This window comes from Onychomys torridus, chromosome 3 (assembly GCF_903995425.1).
Source record: "Onychomys torridus chromosome 3, mOncTor1.1, whole genome shotgun sequence".
NCBI classification, from domain to species: Eukaryota; Metazoa; Chordata; class Mammalia; order Rodentia; family Cricetidae; genus Onychomys; species Onychomys torridus.
Genome location: NC_050445.1, coordinates 30,631,288 through 30,653,125, shown reverse-complemented (window position 1 = coordinate 30,653,125; position 21,838 = coordinate 30,631,288). Strand labels below are relative to the sequence as shown.

The 21,838-nt window shown below is 48.1% G+C and overlaps 1 protein-coding gene across 4 annotated transcripts in view; it reads right to left on the bottom strand.

Annotated features, from left to right (window-relative positions):
- The window catches only part of Dennd2a (DENN domain containing 2A), a 97,110-nt gene that overhangs the window by 40,897 nt on the left and 34,375 nt on the right, over positions 1-21,838 (bottom strand). For 3 of the 4 annotated variants that reach the window (XM_036180569.1, XM_036180572.1, XM_036180571.1), the window contains 3 exons: positions 20,041-21,090; positions 6,892-7,019; positions 4,321-4,442 (listed from right to left, as the gene is read on the bottom strand). In XM_036180569.1, the coding sequence (XP_036036462.1) occupies positions 4,321-4,442; positions 6,892-7,019; positions 20,041-21,090 (1,300 nt within the window). The remainder of the gene's footprint in view (positions 1-4,320; positions 4,443-6,891; positions 7,020-20,040; positions 21,091-21,838) is intronic. The other variant, XM_036180573.1, reaches the window with a different exon arrangement.

The following is a 21,838-nucleotide window of genomic DNA, read 5'->3' as shown; positions in this document are numbered from 1 at the left end:
AGCATAGTCTGAAGCTCGGTAGGAAGAAGCAAATTCTGACCCGGAGTCTTTACCAGGGCTCTGAGAGCCCTGAGGCTGCTTGGGAGAAGTGGTACCACAGTGTAGGTGTCTGTTCGAGGAGGCCTTTGCAAGCAAGGGTGTGAGTCTAGACTTCGTAGGAGCCAGCAAGGTTTGTCCTCAAAGTCAGACAGCATGTACAGCAGTGTGGGCGTGGGCCATGCTGCTGCAGCTTCTCAGCCATGCCGAGTCCATATGCATCGCATGGAATGTACAAAGGACTGAGTAGGACAATACAGCTTCATTCATAAAAATCTTACACAACTTCATTCATAAAAACCAGCAACTGGCAGTAGGGTCAAACTGGCCAAACCCTAACTGTAGCATGAAATGGAAGCCACTGGCGGGCCTTAAAGGTGGTTCCCCCCCCCCCCCCCCCGGCTGTTATCCAGCAGATTCTACTGCTGATAGGGGCGCCTCACACCAACCTGCATAGTGCCCATTCCCACCTGTCTCCTTCAGGCAGCCGTGCCCCCGTGGCACACTGTCTCTAGTCCAGCAGCCCTATGCTGTGGCACACTGTCTCTAGCCCAGCAGCCCTATACTGTGGCACACTGTCTCTAATCCCATAGGCACTGGATTCACTGGGCACCGCAGAGAACCTGTAGTGTCTGAGAAGTATACAAGAACTATCTGGGCCTGAAGTCTGACTTCCCTGTTCAAGCCTCTTGAGTTGTTGCAGGAGGCTGTGATGGGTCCTGGCATGTGATATCTTGATGAGAAGGAGGTGGCAAGAAGCCCCGAGTCTCCTCAGAGGGAGATGACATGTACTGAAGCTCATCACTAGCCCTTTTTGGCTAAGTGGGTATCACAATATTTTAAAAAAAAAAAAAAAAAAGAGGAAAAGGACTATCTCCAGTTAGCACATCTTTCTCTGATATAAAAATTAGTCCTTGACAACTGTAGTAGCACATCTGTATAATCACAACACTCAGGAAGCTGGTGCAGGAGAATTAAAATTTGAGGCCAGCCAGGGCTACAGAGTGGGACCTGCCCCCCATCTCAAACAAACAAACAGAGGCTGGGGGGAGTTCAGACCCCAGCACTCGCACCAACAGCTGGGCAGATGTGATAGCACACCTGGAAGCCCAGCACTCAGGAGGCAGTGACGGGATTTCCTGGGCAAGCTGGCTAGCCAGAGCGCAAAGCTCCAGACTAAGACTCTCGCTCACTGAATAAAGTGGAGAATGACTGCAGAAGGCGCCCGCTGTCAACTTCAGACCTTTACATGCACATGTGCAGTGCACATCCGCAGTACATCCATGCACCCACACACATGACAGCATACTCCACCCACACACCCACACACACAATTTCTTTTTGAGCTGCGGCCACATTCCTTGTGCTGTAGTACGGATGGTTATATAACTCCCCTCCCCCGCCACACACACACCATTATGGGTTCACAGACCGCAGCATCTGCTCTGGCTGCACATCTGCTCTTTTCCAAGGAGACTATGTCCAACTGTCCCCCCCACCCCCGTTTCCACTGGGACCAGACAGGAGTTAATTAAACCAACATCCCAAAGACGGTATAGAGCTTTCTGAGGCTTGTAGAGGAATTCAACACAGAGGGGTTGCCTCAGCTACTTCTCATTTCCCAGATGCAGGCCAGATGTGGCAGATGCTCAATGAGCTAACTGGAGGAAGTGGCAAAGTCTGCAGCCGTCCCTCAGGTCGGGGGCACAGACCAGACACCCAGATGTGAGAGCCGAGTCATGGACATAAGATGCAGGGCCCCAGTGGCGCTGCACGGGCCCAATAGCCTGTCATGTCAGCGGCACTGGCCAGGGCACACTGCTATCCATGACAACCACATCTGGACAGAAAACTTGACTGGCATCACTACCACCCTAGTCTGGCAGTTGTGGTTGGTAGCACAGGCTCCAGATTTGCCCAGCCCAGCAGGGACAGGAAGGACTACTCAGCCTGCACTTTCTGGCATGAGGGAGGAGCCGCCTGCTCAGAAGGCAGCTGTTCTCACTGTTCCTCAGAGCAGTGACTCCCTGCATGGAGTGGAGAGCCAGGTAGGATGTGAAAGGCAGAATGGGTATGACTGCTTCTTTTTCCTTTTTTCATGTGTGTGTCGGTTCACACGCACATATGTCCACACATGTGAGGAGGCCAGAAGTCACCTTCTGGTGTTCCTTAGACGTCATCCACCTATTCTTTTCCTTCTTTCCTTCTTCCTTCCTTTCTTTTGAGACAGGGTCTCTCACTGGCCTCGAACTCTCTAGTTCAGATGGCTAATGGGCCTCTCTGCCTCTCCAGCACTGGGATTATAAACACATATCTCTACACCCAGCTTTTGTACATGGGTCCCGGGGGTTGAACTCGGTCCTCATTCTTGCATGACAAGCATTTTATAGATTAAGCTACATCCCACAGCACCCCCCCCCCCACCCCAACTCCTCTTTGGAAGATAGAGTCTCATGTGGTCCAGGCTGGCCTTGAACTCATTACATAGATAAAAGATGACCCCAGCTTCCCAAATGTTGGGATCACAGGTGTGAGCCATTCTGTCCAGTTTCTTCCCTGGTATTGGGGACTGAACCAGGGGCTTGTGTGCAGTCCCCCACTGGTCCATGTCCTTTGCCCTGATTTTGTCTAAGTCAGACTGGTCACGTCAGGAAAAGTGTCTAAATGCTAGACACATCCATATTCCAATGAGAACACAAACACGTTTCCAAGGCAAGTAGAAACTGCTAATTATTGGTTATCATGCATTCCTCACGACAACAGTCTTCTCCATGCGACAGTTAGCTGGTTCAGGCAAATCCTGAGGCAGCTCACATGGGCCTGTAAGCTTCACCCTTAACAATAGGTTATGCCTCCGATTCTTCTAGAAGTCTGTGGCTGGAAGTGTCCCTGTTGGACACCAGGTATAGAACGCACACCCTGTGAAGACCACCCCACCCTCCCTGTATGCTGACCCTGCCCTGGGGGATACAGGCATACAGCTGCTTTCTCAGGCTGGAAACAAACCCTGACAATGGAATTTGAGTGACATTTGCAGCTTAAATTTGGTCTCCCTTCATTTCCTTTCTTCTACAACAAATCCCCTCAAGGGTTCAAAAGGATCTTCTGTGAAGGGAGTAAATCTTGGAGTCTTGACCTCTGGGTACTCAGATACCAAAAGACCACCACTGAGGTATCTGCATATACACTTATACATTCTAGGTTCCCTCACAGAAATATTCTGCACATGTACAAACAAATGTGAGCTTACAAATGCATATATATATATATTAAAAAATAGTCGCAGGGTCTGGAGAGATTGCTCAGTGATTCAGAACTCTTATAGAGAACCTGGGTTTAGTTCTGAGCACCCACGTGGTCGCTCACAACCACCTATTATTCAAGTTCCAGGATCTGATGCTCTCTTGTGGCCTCGAAGGACTCCTGCACACATGTGATGCACATAAATTCACATACATATACATAAAAATTAAATAAGTACTTTTTTTTTTTTTTTAAGACAGGGTCTAACTGTATAGCTGGAATTTACTATGTAGACCAGGTTGTCCTGAAACTCACAAAGGTTTATCTACCTCTCCCTCCTGGAGGCTGGAAACAAGAATGTGTGCCACCACATCTGGCAAATAAAAAACCTTTAAAAAATGTACACAGAGCCGGGTGGTGGTGGCATATGCCTTTAATCTCAGCCCTCAGGAGGCAGAGCCAGGAGGATCTCTGTGAGTTCGAGGCCAGCCTGGTCTACAGAGCAAGATCCAGGACAGGCACCAAAACTACACAGAGAAACCTTATCTTGAAAAAAAAACAAAACAACAACAACAACAAAAAACCAAAACCAAAACCAAAAACAAAAAACAAAAAAAAAACCACCAAAAAAATGTACACAGATGGTAGTACACTATACAAACCAGTTCTCCACTCTGCCTTTTTTCCTTATTTCTCATTGGAATGCCTTTCTTTACTTGTTTGCTTATTTACGCTCAGAATTTTCTTTTCTTAGCCAGGCTACTCTGGAACTTTCTATGTCAACCAGGCTGACCCTGAACTTTGAGCAGCAATTCTCCTGCCTTGGCTCTAGTGTTGGGGCTGCAGGTGGGACCCATTACACCTGTCTTGGGACAGTTTGAATGCATGGCTTTTTAGTGACTGACTTAGGAGAGAGAGGGTCCTGAGTTAGAAACCCAAAGGTATTTTAGGGAGCTCTGTGGAGAGGGCTGGTTTCAGGGCAGCAGTCAGGCTGCTGAGTAAGACAGACGAACGGGAAGAACTCAGGAATGCCAGAGGTACCTTGGTGGAAGTTTCCGGGATGGAAGAGGTGGGGGACCCGGGGAAAGTCAGGACACACTTCTTGCCCAGGCAGCGGCCATGCAATTCGATGTCCTCGTAAGGATTTTCCTTCATAGGTGGATCTGTGATCAATGGCAAGACGGGTTTGGGATGTTAGAACTTTAACTTTTTCTCTCTCTCTCTCTCTCTCTCTCTCTCTCTCTCTCTCTCTCTCTCTCTCTCTCTTCCAGAGCTGAGGACTGAACGCAGAGCGCTCTACCACTGAGCTAAATCCCCAACCACACTTTTTTCTCTTTTTAAAAGATTTTTCTTTATGTGAATGGTGTTTTGCCTGCACACATTATCCATGCACCGTGTGGCTGAAGCCTGAGAAGACCCGAAGAGGGTGTCAAATCCCCTGGAATTGGAGTTACACATGGTTGTGAGCCTCCATGCAGGTGCTGGGAACTAAACCCGTCTCTGGCAATAGCAGCCAGGGCTCATAACTGCTGTGCCATCTCTCAAGCCCCTGAACTTTTTCAGAGAGCACTGAGGCCACCTTGGCCTCCTCCCTGTGAGTACTTGTGGGATGTGTGTTGTTGTATTGGCCAGCCCCTCCTCGTAGCAGCAGATCCTGATTTTCACTAAGGGGTCCGCCCCATCTCCCCACTGGTAGCTGTGTCAAATAAACTCCATTCCCAGTTTCAGGACTTGCTGCTCTGACGGGGCCTGGACCCTGCCTCAGAGGCAAGTTCAGAAGGGCTGACAGCCCTGGCCTAAGGCAACTATTGAAAGTCACTAAAAATGAACACAGACATAAGCTGGTCTGGCCGGAGTGACTCAGGATTTTTGCTGGGACTTGCAGGCCCAGGCTGTGGTTCCACAGAGGAAAGCATGGGTCCCAGGGAGCTGGTAGCAGTCTTCCTGGGGATGGTGGGAAACCCTGCTGAGAACAAAACCGTCCTGAGAGAAGAAAGGAGAAGCCAGTTCAGGTTGCAGATTCCCCTAAACTACCTTTGCTATATCATTGCAAGCGTGGGCACCCATCCTGACACTGGTTCAAACAGCTCTGCTAAGCCCTCCTGCCCTCCTGAGCTTTCTCCTTTCAGGTGTTTCTGGTACTGATGACCCCCTGTGTGCTGTGTACAAATGCCCTATCTGCCCCTCACGTGCAAATACCTGTGGGCTTCTCGCTCTCACCGGCTCTTTTTCTGTTGTCAAGGTTATTCTGGGTTTTTATTCATGATTCTATGTGTTTACAACAGTTAAAGTGTGATGAGTGACTTTAACATGTTAAAGTTTTATACCATCTGTGGAAGAGATTATATACTACACAAGCTATTCCCATGATATAAAACCAGTTTTCAGTGCCTTTTCAACTGAGAAAAATCCCATTCTGCACACTTCTCCTGAGGTGGTTCATACCAAGCAAGTTTTGTTTTTTTGTTTTGTTTTTTAAGATTTATATAGTGTTCTGCCTGCATGTATCCCTGCATCCCAGAAGAGGGCGCCAGATCTCATTATAGATGGTTGTGAGCCTCCATGTGGTTGCTGGGAATTGAACTCAGGGCCTCTGGAGGAGCAGCCAGTGCTCTTAACCCCTGAGCCATCCCTCCAGCCTCTCATTTATTATGTTCTTCTATATCAGCCTGGTATTTCTCTCATTCTTGCCAGTTCTGTGTGAAGCGGCTCTAGTTCTGGGTTTTCTGGGATTCTGAAATCACCTCCTATGCTTAAAGATCCAGGGTACAAGTTGGACCCTCTGGTTCCTCATATGAGACTACAACACCTTCGTCAGCATAGCCAGCACCCCGACTTCTCCAAGTGCCTCCAGAACTGCTCGAGTTGGTGGCTTTGTCATGGGCCCCAGGGACAGCCCAAGTGGCCCAGCTGGAGAGACTGGCCTGCCGGCTTTCAAGCTGCACCGCTCATGGATCAGCTCATTTCTTCGGCCATCACAAGTAGACTCAGGTCTGAGCTCAGGCCTCGCCGAAATGGAACAATTCCCTGAAGATTACTGAACTCTGAAACAAACTGTGGAAACTGAAGGGTCTCGGGGCTCCACCAAGGCGACTCCTCTTCTGGCCTCAGACATCATTTAGTCTGTGCTTTGCTTCCCTGTTGGAGTCACATTCTCATGCCATCTGAAAGAGCATGCTGGCCTGCAGTGCCTTCGTTCCACAGCTGACAATGAAGGAAAGGCTGCTGCAAACCAAGTCATTTATATTCTCACCAATCCTCAAGCAACTTGCAAGGGAGCCAGCATCATCATTAGACAGACGAAGTCTCAAATTCTGAGCCCTTATGTCACCAGCTGAAGTCGCCAAACAACCAGGAGACAGGATTCTATTCTGGACCTTGAGGCTTCGTGGTTCCTGGATCACCCTGTTGCCTGCTCAGCGGTTCCTCTCTCTTTCAGCCCACTGAGGCTCACGCTCCCAGCCTGCCTACCTGCTGCTTTCTCACACAGTACCTGCACATCTGTCTTCAAGGGCATGCACGTGTGTTTCAAGCAGAATCTCCGTTTCAACTCTCACTCCATCTCAGACAGACTCACACCCACAGCCCTCTACACACACATTGGCCTCTTACCTAGAATGTCTTCGTAGACGTTCTCTTCCGATAAAGTGCGCGTGAGCCCCAGCTTGGTCTGTGCGTACCAGTCCACCCCGCTGTTCTCAGAGGAAGACTGTAGCAAGTCTTCAAACTCATAGGACTTTCTGGGGTGTGCACCATGGAAGGAAAGAAAAAGAGAACTGGAATCAATTCAGGCTGGTTCTGAACACTGCAGAGGTCAGAGTGCAAAGGGGCCAGGCCAAAGCTTTCAGGCCAGGGCTGCAGAGCCGTAACACAAGGCAAATGCCTGAGTTGCAGCAGAAACTCATCCACACAGGATGAGCTATCACACTCATGAGCCTCTTCTGCCTCCACTGCAGGCAGACGAGGGACCAAGTTTCAGAGCTCTAGCAGATGGTGTCTGGTCTGGGACATAGGTGTCAGCTGCTTTCTCTGGGAGGGTAATATGCCACGCTGCACTGACTCTGACCTCTTCCAGGCCAGGTTGTTATTTGCCCAGACTAGTACTATGGGGGTAGATGACGGGATGAAGGTGTGGTTTGCAGGATAGAGCCCTAACAACTCAAGATGTTTGTACACTTCAGGGCACAGTTCAGTGGCTAGCTCTCTTCTTTACAGTGCATGTACCACAACAACTAATTTGGGTGATCTTGGGGTTCCTTGGGATGGGATTAACCATTATCCAAATGGCTACTGCTAGACATCCTCGACTTTTTAAGACATACCTTAACTCTGTTGTGATTTTTTTCCATATTTATGGGAGCAAGATGTTAATATATGAGGCATGCTTTGCATTTGAGTCCTGACGCATAAAAGGTTTTGACAGTCTAAACCGCATTTAGAAAGACCACATTTTAAGAATATGAACTTTCTTTTAAAAACTGATTAGGAAGCAGGCATGGTGGTACATGTCTGCAATGCCGGCGCTTGGGAGGCTAAGTCAGAAGGATATGATATCAAGTTCTAGGTCAAGCCTGGTCTATATAATGAGATCCCTCCTTAAAAATCAAAGCTAGGAAGAGCTGGATATTGTGGTGCATTCTGTGTGAGTTCTAGGCCAGCCTAGTCTTCATAGTGAATTCCAGGCTAGCCAGAGCTACATAGTGAGACCTTGCCTCAAAAAAAACAGAAGTACAATACAATACAAAAAAAAAAAAAAAAAAAGCTGGGCATGGTGATTAATGTTTATAATCCCTGCACTCTGGAGGCTGAGGCAGGAGAATTTTCAACTGTCCTAGGCCCACTTAGGCTACAGTGAGTTTCAGACCAGTCTGGGCTGTAGATCCTGCCTCAAAACAAACAAACAAACAAAACCACAATAAAATGACAGCAAACAAACAAGAGTGAGACCCATGAGATGGCTCAGCAGGAAAAGGTGTTTGCCACCAAGCCTGAGGACCAGTCCAATCTGCTGGACCCACACTGGAAGAAGAGAACCACTAGCATGGTACCCGAGCATCCCTCGTCACACACACCCACAGATAAATAAATGTAACAGAAAACCAGAGCAAACAAAATCAGAACAAACAAAACCAGAAAAAGCAGTTACACCACAAACCCTCAATAGCCTTGTGCACGTTAGGCAAGTGCCCTGTCACATCAGCCTCAGCTCCTGGAGCTTCGGTTTTCCAAGTCAGGGTTTCTACATGCAGCTCTGGCTATCCCGGAACTCACTCTGTAGACCAGGCTGGAGATCCTCCCGCCTCTGCCTCCCGAATGCTGGGGTTAAAGGTATGTGCCCCCACACTCAGCTCAGCCCCTAGCTTTTTGAGAGAGGGTCTCTCACTATGTAGCCCAGGGTTGGCCTTTGAACTTGTGATCCTCCTGCCTCTGCTGCAAAGCTTAACTTGTAAAATAAGTTATCACAGGGTTTCCCAATGGCAATTCCATCTCTGTGTCAAAGTACCGGTTTTCAAGTGACCAATGTGTGAAATCTAAAAGGCAACATTGTAAATCAGCACAAAGTAAGATCCACAGAGGTGCCAGGAGGAGCCACCAATTCCAGGTTCCAGAACTAACAGGAAAGCAGAATTGTAATTATTACAAGGTCTGAGTGTCATTGTCATGTGTCAGCATCACATGTGAGAACGCTGGCCTGCAGGGACTTCTGTCCTCTTGTTCTAAGGGTCAGATGAAGTGAGAAAAATATACTTGCCAAATCTTGACCTGACTTCTGGCTAAAACTGAGATCAGGCTGACCCGAGGAACTTTTGCTAACCTGTACTATTCTGTTTCTGTAAGCCCAAGGCCTCTACTCCCCTATCAAAGGTGACCATAGTGATACAACTTGTCCTATCCTTATTAAAGCTCAGATCCTCAGCCAGGCATGCTGGTGCACACCTTTAATTCCAGCAGAGGCAGAGGCAGGCAGATCTCTGTGAGTTGAAGCCAGTCTGGTCTGCAAAGCAAGTTCCAGGACACCCAGGGCTGTTACACAGAGAAACCCTATCTTAAAAAAAAAAAAAATCCATATCCTGTCGTGCTTGCTACCAGCCATCACGGCTACATCCCTGCTCACTCAGCTCAGGGCCGCCTCTTTGGACTTGTAGTAGGGTCTGTGTGGTCCAATAAAAAACTTTCAATTTACACAGAGCTCATCCTGGTCTCCTTCTCTTAGGTGAGAACAGCCTGGCCACAATGCAGGAGGGGGATCACACACCCTGAAGAAAAACCTGCTCACATGAATGACTGATCCACTGTGCTAATTCTCTATGAACAACTTTGAACTTAAGAAAAGTTTTAGCCTTTATGTATTAACTTGGAGAAAAAGGGTATTTCCAAAGGTAAATGAATGACAGGCACAACCAAACAGGTCTCTAGCTAAACAACGTCCAGTACCCATGCTCCACACCACCCACGGGTGTGCTAAATATCTTCTGTGGGTCATACTGTGCTCTGAACTAGTGAAGAAAAAGCAGTAGGTCCCTGCCTTAAGGATGCTCACAGCTAGGGAGAACACAACCTCCTCTTTGCCTCCCAGGCCCTCCAATGATCTAAAGACAGCTGGCTTTAGAGATGTGACCCTGACCTCACTGTTGCAATGAACTCCCTGTAACTCAGACTTGGTCCAATTCACTTACGTAGTTGAGGATGGCCTCCCAGACTTCTGATTCTCTTGCATCTACCTCCTAAGTGCTGGGATTACTAGTGTGTACATCAGGCCCCCCCAGCCCCCAATGGATTTCATCTTCTTTTCTTTTTTTCTTTCCTAGCCCTCCCTCCATGGGAGTCCAATCTCAGGACCCAGGAGGCTGAGGTAAGGAATCTTGAGTTTGAGGCCAGTCTGGAATATATTATGAAATCGTCTCAAAAAACATTAAAAAAAATTATAACCAATGTCCAAATACTCTCTCTCTCTCTCTCTCTCTCTGTGTGTGTGTGTGTGTGTGTGTGTGTGTGTGTGTGACTAATGGCTTTTCATATTTTTGTAAATAAAATGCTAATTTAAGTCAGTGGACAAGAACCTCAAAATTAACATGTCTCAAAAGTCTCTCAGAGCTGCCCTCTGGAAGGCCAATCAGATGTTCAGGCCTGGAGCTGCCAGGCATACTGCAGAGCCCGTTCGTTCTCCAAGCCCACCTACACCTAACCGACTAAAGGCATTCTACCTCCCCAGCCTCCTTGGAAATGACCACTTCTTCCGGGCCCCCACTGATCTTACATCACAACGTGACCACAAAACCCACTCAGTCGCCAAGGGGAACCCTAACAGATAGATGCAAACCTGATGACTGCTCCCTTCAAAGCTGTCTCCAGAGCTCTGGAATTGGCTCCATTAGACCCCAGGCCTCCTCGTCCATCCTTGGGGACGCCATCGCACTCTGGCCAGACCCCTGACCTTCAGTTCCTCCAGCACAGAGAGCTCAGGGTCTGTATCTGCTCTTCACTGACCGTCCGTCCGTCCACCTCCTCCTCCCCCGCCGAGCATCTAAACAACTTTTTCTCTCAAGGCTGCCCTGTTCCCTTGGCAGACTGGATTCACCTGGCGAACACTCCCACAGCGCCTTCTGCTTCGTGAGAGCACTCAGCACAGCCCGGAGTCACCAGTCAAGCCTCACAGACGCAGTTATGTCCTCCTGCTAGCCGAGATGCCTAGGAGGGCCTCCCTCTATCAGTCTTGCTCATTAATAAATTCCCACACTGGACAGTAAATAGAGTCACAGTAAATATTTTTTGGCTGAATAAATAAATGAGTATTTGACTGAATAACTTTGATTTTTTTTTTTTTTTTTTTAAAGCAGCGTCTTACTCTGTAATGGAGGCTGATCTGTACTCAGCAGTCCTCTTGAGGCAGGGACTACAGGTGTGCACCACCATGCCTGGCTAGGAATGAAAACACGAAAAGCTCTTTTTAGCCAGATATGGTGGCACACATCTTTAATCCCAGCACTCGAGGCAGAGGCAAGCAGATCTTTGTGAGTTTGAGGCCAGTTTAGTCCACATAGCAACCAGGGCTGCATAGTGTGATTCTGTCTCAAAAAACCAAAAATCAAAACAAACAAAACCCCAGACATGTAAATGTAAACACTTATGGAACAGAGTGGAGAACCCAGAAATAAACACATACAGGTACAGTCACTGAATCGTGACCAATGTGTCAAGTGCATGAACTGGAAAAGACGGCCTCTTCAACAACGGTGCAAGGAAAAATTAGTATTTGTATCTCTTACCTGCAGAAAAATCCATCTGATTGAAGATCTTAATATAAGACCTGAAACTCTAAAAGTGCTAGAGGCAAAACTCTGAAGAATTACGAATAATGTCCAAGACCCAGCGATTCTCACCTTCCAATGAAAAATAGGACACAATAAAGGTTCTCAGAGTACAGAGCAGCAACCAAGGCCTCTTTGTTTTCCAACATAGCAACTGGTGACGCAAATGTCTCTGTTAAACCAAGCTTCTCAAAGCAATCTTGCTCTGAACCTCAAACTAATTAATTCATTCCTCTGACTTTTTTTTGAGACAGGGTCTCTTTATGAAGCTCTGGCTGTCCTGGAATATACTATGGAGACTAGGCTGGTTTCGAACTCACAGAGATCTACCTTCGTCTACCTCCCAAGTGCTGGGATTACAGGTGTGCGCCACCACCGCCCGGTGACCTTCTTTTTAAGAGAGTTATTTGGGGCTCACGTTGCTCTCACAGAGGACTTAGGTTTGGTTCCTAGCACCCACATGGTGGTTTACATCTGTAATTCCAGTTACAGGGAGTCCAATGCCCTCTTTCTGAGCTCCTGAGCTCCATGGGCATCAAGCGCATACATGGTTCACACATACATGCAGGTCAAACACTCACACATTGTTTTTAAAGTTTACTTTTATTATCTTTATGTGTATGCAGGTGCCTATAGAGGCCATGAGAGTTAGTGAATCTCCTGGAGCTGGAGTTACAGGTGGTTGTGAGCCCCTGATACGGGTGCTGGGGACTGAATCTGGGTCCTCTGGAAGAGCAGTCAGTGCTCTTAACCACTGAGCCATCGCTGCAGCCCCTAATTCATGTTTATACATGGCCACTCAGAGCTGCCTCAGAGGCCGGCACCCATGTCGACATGGACATGGTGACAAGGTTATAGAGTTAACTAACTGACAGACGGGTGAGCGCTCAGGGTCCCGTCCAGTCAGACTTGTGGGGAACTGGCAGCCCCAACATGGTGGTGATGGAACCCATGACAGCATGTATCACTTGGCAATGGTGCAGTGTGTGAGGGCTTCTCAGTTCCCAAGGCCAAGAAGGAAGCCCCAGGTGAAAGACAGATCTATCTGATGCCCAAACTGTCAGTGACAAGTTAAAATCATGGTGGGTGGAGCTATTTGGTTTCTACAAAGGTTTCAAAACCATCGCATGACCCAATGCAGCTTAAATGTAAAAATCTAAATTCAAGTTAAAGTATTTGGAGCATACATCTATGTGAATTTGAGGTGCTTACATCAAAAAAATAACACTTTTGTTTCATGGCAGCCTCAAGGCATTCATGCCAGGGTTATTAAATGTATGCCAGAAAACATCCATAGCCAAGCTCACATGACTGTAGGATGCTTATCTTTGGAATTTCCTGACACGTGACAGACGGGTTAGGCTGAGGGCCTAAGTTTTTGCAGTTCATTTCCTGGAGTTTCAGAGAAATGAAGAAAAGGAAGAAGTCAGGGAAGGGAAGGGAGGAGGAAAAAAGGACAGAGAGAAGAGAAAAAAAGACATTGTCCTCAAACCAAGAATCAGCATCCCCTGGTGTGGCTTGGCTGGGGCTGACTGGCCAGTGAGAATACAGTGACTTCAGTCTGTAAAGCCCCCAGACGGGCTGTGTCACCCCAAACCCTCACGGCCTCGGGATCCTTCATCATTTCTTTCTCCAGCCTTGGCTTGACTCTCCTGACTCAGACAAGACAGGATGTCTGCCAAATGCAGGGGTAAGGCATTTTTCTTTCTCTGGGAGATAGGAGCACAACAAAGAGCATACTGCTCTTTCAGATGTAGAAATGAACATCTTGACCTAATCACCTCCACTGTAGTATTTTAAACAAAATGAGAAACCTAAAGTCAAAATTGTTAAAGTGCAGCTGACGTGATCATATTTGAACTAGCCAAGACGCATTTCATTTTTGGACTGAAACAAAGTCATTTTAGCTGCTTATAAAGAAATGCTAGAAGGCTGCAAACAGCAGATTGCAGCGAGGAGGAAAGAGATAATGAGAATAATGACTCACCAGGCTGATCTATCTGTCCAAGCATGACACAGACAGAAGATTTCTGTTTCCACAACCAAGCTGCCCCAGGGAGGGGCGAGGAAGGGGTATCACTCGGAGAAGCCACCAGGCTATAGTTAATGTAGCCAGGCTCTGGCACTGGGTTGTCAAGGACTTCGCTGAGGGTTTGTGACTCAATGGTAGAACAAGAATTTAACCTGCAGAAATCCCTGGGCCCAATCCTCAGCATCAAAGCCAGCTCTTCCTTCAACATAAAACATAACAATTGGCTGGGGAGTTGGCTCAGAAGTTCAGAGCAGTTGCCCTTGTAGAGGACACAAGTTCTATTCCCAGGCACCCTCATCAGGTATCTCCAGCTCCAAAGGATCCAACACCCTCTTCTGGCCTCCACAGGCACATAATTGCACACACACACACAATATTAATTTAACAAAACAAACAAACATACAAACCAATAACAACAAAAAACCAGACTGGAGAGATGGCTTAGGTTAAGAGCATTGGCTGGTCTTTCCACAGGATCTGAGTTCAATTCCCAGCACTGAAATGGTAGTTTACAACTGTATCTATCTCCATTTATAGGGGATCCGAAACCCTCTCTGGATTCTGTGGGTATTGGGCATGTATGTGGTGTACAGACATACATATGGGCAAAACACCCATGTACATAATTTTTTAGAAATGTATTTTTATATGCATGGGTATTTTTCCAGCATTTATATCTTTGTGAGGGTACAGGATCCCCTGGAACTGGAGTTATAGACAGTTGTGAGCTGCCATGTGGGTGCTGGGAATTGAACCTGGGTCCTTTGGAAGAGCAGCCAGTGCTCTTAACTGCTGAGCCATCTCTCCAGCCCATACATAAATTTTTTAAATTAAATTTTAACAAACAAATGAACAACAACAGAACAAATGTCTCACAGGAACCCAACACATGGAGGCAGAGGCAGGTGGATCTGAGTTTGAAATCAGCCTGGTCAACAGAGTGAGTTCCAGGACAGCCAGGGGTAGATTGTGAGGGTTCCTACAAACAGATAAATGATCCAATCCAAGTGAGGTAAGAAGGAAACTCGGTTCAGCATGACTTAACCAGTGCTGATTCAAGCTTCTAAAGTCTGACACCAGGCAGTTTATTTTAGATACATTTAAGTACAGTACAATTTTGGTTTTTTTGTTTGTTTGTTTGTTTGTTTGTTTGTTTTTGGTTTTTCGAGACAGGGTTTCTCTGTGAAGCTTTGCGCCTTTCCTGGAACTCACTTGGTAGCCCAGGCTGGCCTCGAACTCACAGAGATCCGCCTGGCTCTGCCTCCCGAGTTCTGGGATTAAAGGCGTGCGCCACCACCGCCCAGCCAATTTTGGAAAAAAAGTTTCCTGGGAACAGTTATCTCAATCCCATGTACACAATAAAGCTTAAAGTGTGACTACATCAAAACTCTTCTGCAAAGTGCATGTGACTTCCACCTTGAAGGTGATGGGTTCTATCTATGGCTTAAGGCTCAGGAGCTGGTGTGGTCTCTGACCCACATAGAGGTCACCAGGCTATGAAGTGCATGAGACATCTCCTCTAAGGATTCACCTATTGACTGAGAAAGACAAAGATAAAGAAAGGTGCAGGGAGGGAAAGTCTGGGATAAACACTCTGGGGGGATTTGGGTGAGGCTGGTGTCCGTGGGAGACCAGCTCCGACCTACTCCCACCTTTGGAAGGGTTCTTAGGTGGAGGAGAGAGGAATTAAGAAATGATAGATAGAAAGACCTAGATGATGAGAAGACAGAAACACAGGATAGCTTCGGGAGGGCCTGGGTCAACACTCACCAGCCCAGAACTCTATTCAAAAGGGCCTTTTATAACAATGCCACGGGGTGAGGCAAAAGACCTCCCCCTTGCTAGATACAGCCAAGTGTAGACTCTTCCAAATACCTGGTACCCAAGGCCTGTGGGCCAATCATCCTCTTTTTTGAGGGGTGGGGTGGGGTGTTTCGAGACAGGGTTTCTCTGTGTAATTTTGGTGCCTGTCCTGGATCTCACTCTGTAGACCAGGCTGGCCTCAAACTCACAGAGGTGAGTTCTGCCTGGCTCTGCCTCCCCCTGAGTGCTCGAATTAAAGGCGTGTACCACCACCCAAACATCCTCTTATGCAGTCCTGCTGGGTAAAGCAAGCTCAGATCTCACTAGGAAACCTCTGTGGGCTCCCACCGCCTGGCCCTACAGATAGCAAAGGTCACTTGGTTGTTTTTTTAACAGCATCCACTTCCAGCCTTCTGGGTGGAAAACATGCACACATTTCCTCCACTGAGGAGATGTCCGTGAACGATTAACATTCCTGGTGCTTCCAGTGTGCTACATAATGAAACCCTGCCTAAAAACACGGCTCTGAGGTAATGGTGCTTGCTGCCATGTCTAACAACCTGGGTTTGATCCTCAGAACCTGTATGGTGAAGGAAGGAAGCAACTGCTCTAAGGTGTCCTCTGACGTCCACATGTGTACCTTGGCATCATGTGCACATGTGTGCAGACACAGTCACAATGTAAATAAACGAGAACGAACCACCCAAGTGTAGATCTACCTCAATTACTGAACACTAGCACAAAAATCTTCAACTATTAGCAAACTGAATTCACTCACTCACTCAAACAGGAGCAAACTGGGACTTCGTTCCCCACGTGTAAATCCTTCTGTGGTGATGGGAATGAGAATGTCCCTCATAGGCTCATGCATCTGAAAACTTGGTCCCCAGCTGAGAGTGCTGTTTGGGGAGGATTAGAAGGTGTGGCCTTGCTGGAGGAAGTATGTCACTGGGGGTGGGCTTGGAGAGTTTACACACACTCCCTATGCCCAGTCTTCTCTCTCTGCTTATGCTTGCATTTGAAAATGTGAGCTGGCCCAGCGGCAGCGCACACCTTCAATCCCAGCACTCGGGAGGCAGAGGCAGGTGGATCTCTGTGAGTTCGAGGCCAGCCTGGGCTACCAAGTGAGTTCCAGGACAGCTAGAGATACATAGTGAGATCATGTCTGGGGAAAATAAAACAAAATATAAAAAAAACAAACAAACAAAAATTACAACAAAAAGCTAGAAAGATTGCTCTTGCAGAGAGCCTGAGTTCACTTAGCAACCAACCATGTGGGATGGCTCACAACTGACTGAAACTCCAGCTCCAGGGCATTCAATGTCTCTGACCTGCATGGACACCTACACTCACATGCACATACCTACACAGATATACATAATTAAAAAGAGTTTTAAAAATGCAATAAAAATATTAAGTTACTTAGGAAGAAACAAATATACATAATCCTAATTTAAAGCATTATTTTGGGTATGTGAAATATGATAGTAATAAAGAGAATATTTAGAAAAAATACAAGAATTATATATATAAATAATTATATATGTCCAAGCACTGTAATGTATGCTTTTAACCCTAGTACTTGGGGGAGACAGAAGCAGGTGGATTTCTGCAGGTTTGGAGCCAGCCTGATCTATATAGTGAGCTCCAGAATAGCCCAGACTACACAGAGAGAACCTGTCTAAACACACACACACACACACACACACACACACACACACACACACACACACCACACTTTAGAATATGTAAACTGTTTCCTCTTGGGAGAGAACAGAAAAAATTGAGTTATCTGAACCACAAGCACCATAGCTGACAAGTAACACTGAGTTGGTGCAGGACACAAATTAATTTCTGGAAACTGTTTCTGGCTACTGAGGCAGAAATATTCTGGGAGGTGGGCAGTGGATCAAAGGTGATATAATCAGATTCAAGATCAAGTTTTTTTTTTTTGTTTTTGTTTTTTGGTTTTTTGAGCTGATGATCGAACCCAGGGCCTTGCGCTTGCTAGGCAAGCACTCAACCACTGAGCTAAATCCCCAACCCCAAGATCAAGTTTTAAAAGTAGGACTGGGCCGGGCGGTGGTGGCACATGCCTTTAATCCCAGCACTCGGGAGGCAGAGGCAGGCGGATCTCTGTGAGTTCGAGGCCAGCCTGGGCTACAGAGTGAGTTCCAGGACAGGCTCCACAGAGAAACCCTGTCTTGAAAAACGAAAGAAAAGACAATTTTTAAAAAGTAGGACTGAAGAGCTTGCTGCTGGGTTAGTCAGGAGCATGTGAAAAAGAAAATCAAAGAGAGTGACTAGCTCTTGGGTTAAGTAACTAAATAAAGGGTCATGTCATTTGACAAGGTGTCAGCTACCATGAAATGGTCAGTGGTGGCCTGGAGTGACAGCCCCATGGAGATCCAGCAAGGCATGACTGCACTCAGCTGAGACTGAGATCTCAGTTGGGGAGTCATATACTAGGCACGGGATGGGATGAGACCATTGGGGAACAAGCGTCGGGAGAGGACAAAAGCCCTTGGCCCGAGCCTGGCTGGGGCAGGGACAGGTCAGGATAGTAGGTACTGTCTAATAACAGAAGGGGAAAGTAAGGAGCTGAGAGCATCCAGGAGGAAGCCTCACCTGGAAATGCCAGAAGCCAAATGAAGGCAACATTTCAAGACAGGACGATACAACAGTTGTCCTCCACACCAAGAGACGCCATCTAAGAAAATGACAGAGCACTGGCCATTAATCAGACAGAGGCTGCTGATGGCCTTGGGCAACAGCAGATTGAAGATGAGTGGCCAAAGCCCATGTGGAAGATGCCAAGCCAAGTTAGGAAGCAAATAAGGGAACAAAATAAGTCAGACGTGGTGGCTCACATCTGTAATCTCAGCACTTGGGAGGCTAAGGCAGGATTACCACAAATTCAAGGCCAGCCCGAGCTACAGAGTGAGTTCTAGGACAGCTTGGTCTACAGAGTAAGACCTGGAGAGCTCCAAGTCTTTGAGCTCACAGACAAGCACTAGGAAAACCAGGAACGTTAAGCACGAAGGCTTGTCTCTTCAACGGAAGGGATGTGTGCTGGTAGCCAAAAGACACGTCAGAGCAACAACAGATGGTAATTGACATTCAAAGTGTCAAGCCTCCAGGTGAATAATTCTCTGATGGGGAACCTCATTAGGCATGGCTGCAGGACCACAGACTCTGGAATATCATTTGCTTCTGTCTGTATTTTCACATGTGCTATTACAATTTTTCCCGAAATGGCTGGAGCTGGTCTCCATAGGCTGCAATAGATGTATATACCTGTTTCCCACCCAGAAGGCTGGGAACTGATGCTCTTAATAATCAGGTGACCTTTGCTAGCTGTAGGGCCAGGCCTCACCCAGCCCCCGCCCCCAATGTTATCCCAGACTCTCCCTCCCTACATCTTCACCTTTATCTTTGTTTCTCAGTCAATAGTTGAATCCTTAGGGGAGATGTGACCTCTGTGTGGGTCAGAGACTACATCAGATCCTGAGCCTTAAGCCATAGATAGAACCCATCTTCAAGGTGGAAGTCACATGCACTTTGCAAAAGAGTTTTGATGTAGTCACACTTTAAGCTTTATTGTTTACATCGGATTGAGATAACTGTTACCAGGAAACTTCTTTCCAAAATTGTACAGTACTTAAATATGCCTAAAATAAACTGCCTGGTGTTAGACTCCAGAGGCTTGAGTCAGCACCAGCTAAGTTGTGCTGGACCGAGCTTCCTTCTTGCCTCTGAGACCCATTTCTCTGACTGTAGAGCTTGCAAGGACCCCTGCAAAGACCTTGTCTCAACAACAAAAAAACAGCTAGGAGTGGTGACACACGCCTGTAATCCCAGCATTCGGGAGGCAGAGGCATCTGTGAGTTCAAGGCCAGCCTAGGCGACAGACAGAATTCCAGGACTACATACACAGACACTGTGGGAGAGGAGGGAAGGAGAGAGAGCACCTGACCACCTGTAGTCCCCACACTCTGGAAGCACAGACATGAGATCCCTGGGCCAAGCTGGGTCAATGACAGACAAAGATTCTGCCTCAGTAAGTAAGTGGAGAACAAGCAAGGAAGACAGCGGATGTCAGCTCTAGCCTCCACACCCATTCCATCAGACAGACAGACACACACACACACACACACACACACACACACACACACTCTGAAAGGGGGGTAAAAGGTAAACTGGGAAACGCCTAGCTTCACAAATTCTTCACTTAACCTTTGGTGACAATTACAAGCCCTCATCATACCTGAAAGGTAATTTTGTTGTTCTGAGATAGGATCTCACTAAGTTGCCCAAGCTAGCCTGGAACTTGCTACGTTGTATAGGCTGGCTTTGAATTTATGAACGACCCTCCTGTCTCCAACTCCCAAGAGCTGGTATTCAGGCCTGTACCACTGTGCCTGCCTCCAGAGGAAGATATTTAGAAGCAAACATTCTTTGGTGAGAGAACAGAAGCAAAACACACTCTTTACCACATTTCCGGGTGGATCAATAAGCTGCCTCACACCATGAACACCTGACTGACTCTGGGAGCCCTCGGGTGCAGGCGCAAAGGGGCACAGGCGACAGCGGAGGCGTCCTGGGGCGAGCACCTACCTGTGGTCAGCACTGGGTCTTTGCCTCCCAGTCCATGGTCTTCTACTCACGGAAGTGGGAGGAGGGGAGGAGGGCAGCGGTGGGGGAGGGGGAGGCAGAGCGGGCAGGGGAGGCAGGATTCTCTTCTCTTTCCTAAAGCCCGGGCTCCCTGGACTCCCATCCTTGTCCCCTTCTCCGGCATGTTTGAACGTTCTGCGGGGCTTGGGAAGGGGGTTGATGAAAGGCTTTGGGGGGCACTGCCGGGAGCCCCTGTATACACTCTCCTGGGCTTTCCACTCCTCTGAAACCTCCGAGTGGTGGGCCCTCCACTTGGTACCCCCGCTTCCGTGGCTCTCAGCAGTGGGTCGGTCCTCCTCTGTTTTGTCAGGCAGACAGTGGGGGGAATAACAAGTCCCCGGCAACTGGAGGTCCAGGCCGGCAGAGCCACCCTTCAAGGCCTTCTCCAGTCTCTTGACCTGTTTCAGCACCGAGAGATGCTCACTCTGGAGGCGTAAGTCACTGGGTTTCAGCTCGAGCCCTCGCTGCTGGCTGGGCTCTGGCTGTCCATCGCTCTGCCTCAGGCCTGGCCACCGTTCTGCGTCCTGACACACGCTTCTTGCTGTCCTTCTGCCGTCATTTCCCAGGCTCTCTGCTTCCAGCCTCATTCCGTTCCTGGTTCTGGTGACCTCGCTGCCTCTCCTCTCTACCCCGCAGGGTGGCAAGGAGTTCTCTTGGCCCTCTGTTTGCCTGGCAGGCTCAGGCGCAAGCGCAGGCGCAGGAGGCTCCTTCTTGCCTTCCCACTTGGATATCTTGTCCTTTATGCTGAGGGGCTGGGGCTGGGCTCGGGCGGATGACCCAGGATTCTGGACACTACCAAGCTGCTTCTTGGAAGGCCGGCTGGCCTCTTTAGCACCAAGGTCTGCAGCCGGGCCACTGATGATCATGTTGGAGCTGAGCATGTCCACTCCTGCCTCCAGCATGAGGCTGTGGGGGCTCCTTGGGGGACTCCTTCCCAAGGGCAGCGGCTGCCTTCTACAAGCTTCCCCAGCCTTTGGCCCTTCTGCCTTGACCCTGTGCCAGAGACAAATACAAGGTGAGGGGTCTTCCTTCCATTACTGTTCTTGGCCAGTCTTGACAGACACCAGAACTCAGATATAAGTATTATATACTAATTGCCAACCACAACACTGAAGCTATTGCTTTGCTTTTTTAAGATGTATTGTATCATTTTAAATTTTTATGTGTATGGGTGTTTGCCTGCATGTATGTATGTTAACCATGTGTGCCTGGTGCCCACATGGTGTCAGAAGAGGGCATCGGATTCCCTGGAACTGGAGTTGTAGATTGTGAGCCACCATGTGGGTGCTGGGGACTGAACCCACGTCCTCTAACTGCTGAGCCATCTCTCCGGCCTCTGAAGCTATTCTGCTTTTTAAAGATTTATTTTATGTGTATATGTATGTGTTTTTTGACACAGGGTCTCTCACTGGCCTGAAACACGGACTAGGCTAGACTGGCTGCACAGAGCCCTTGGGACCCACCTGTCCCTTTATCCCCACAGCTGGGACATAAACTGCCACGTGTAGCTCTTTACACAGGTTCTCAGGATCTTATGCTTGCACAGCAGGTTTACTGACCCTGTTATCTCCCACTCTGTAGGCCAGGCTGGCCTCGAACTCAGAGATCCACTTGGGAGTGCTCTGGGTAAAGGTGTGTGCCACCACTGCCCGGAGCTGGGGTGTGAAGCCACGACTTGGGCTCACTGAAATGGCTCTCTGTGAGAGGGGCTGTTCTGTCAGCAGCTGCTTCCCCAGCTCCA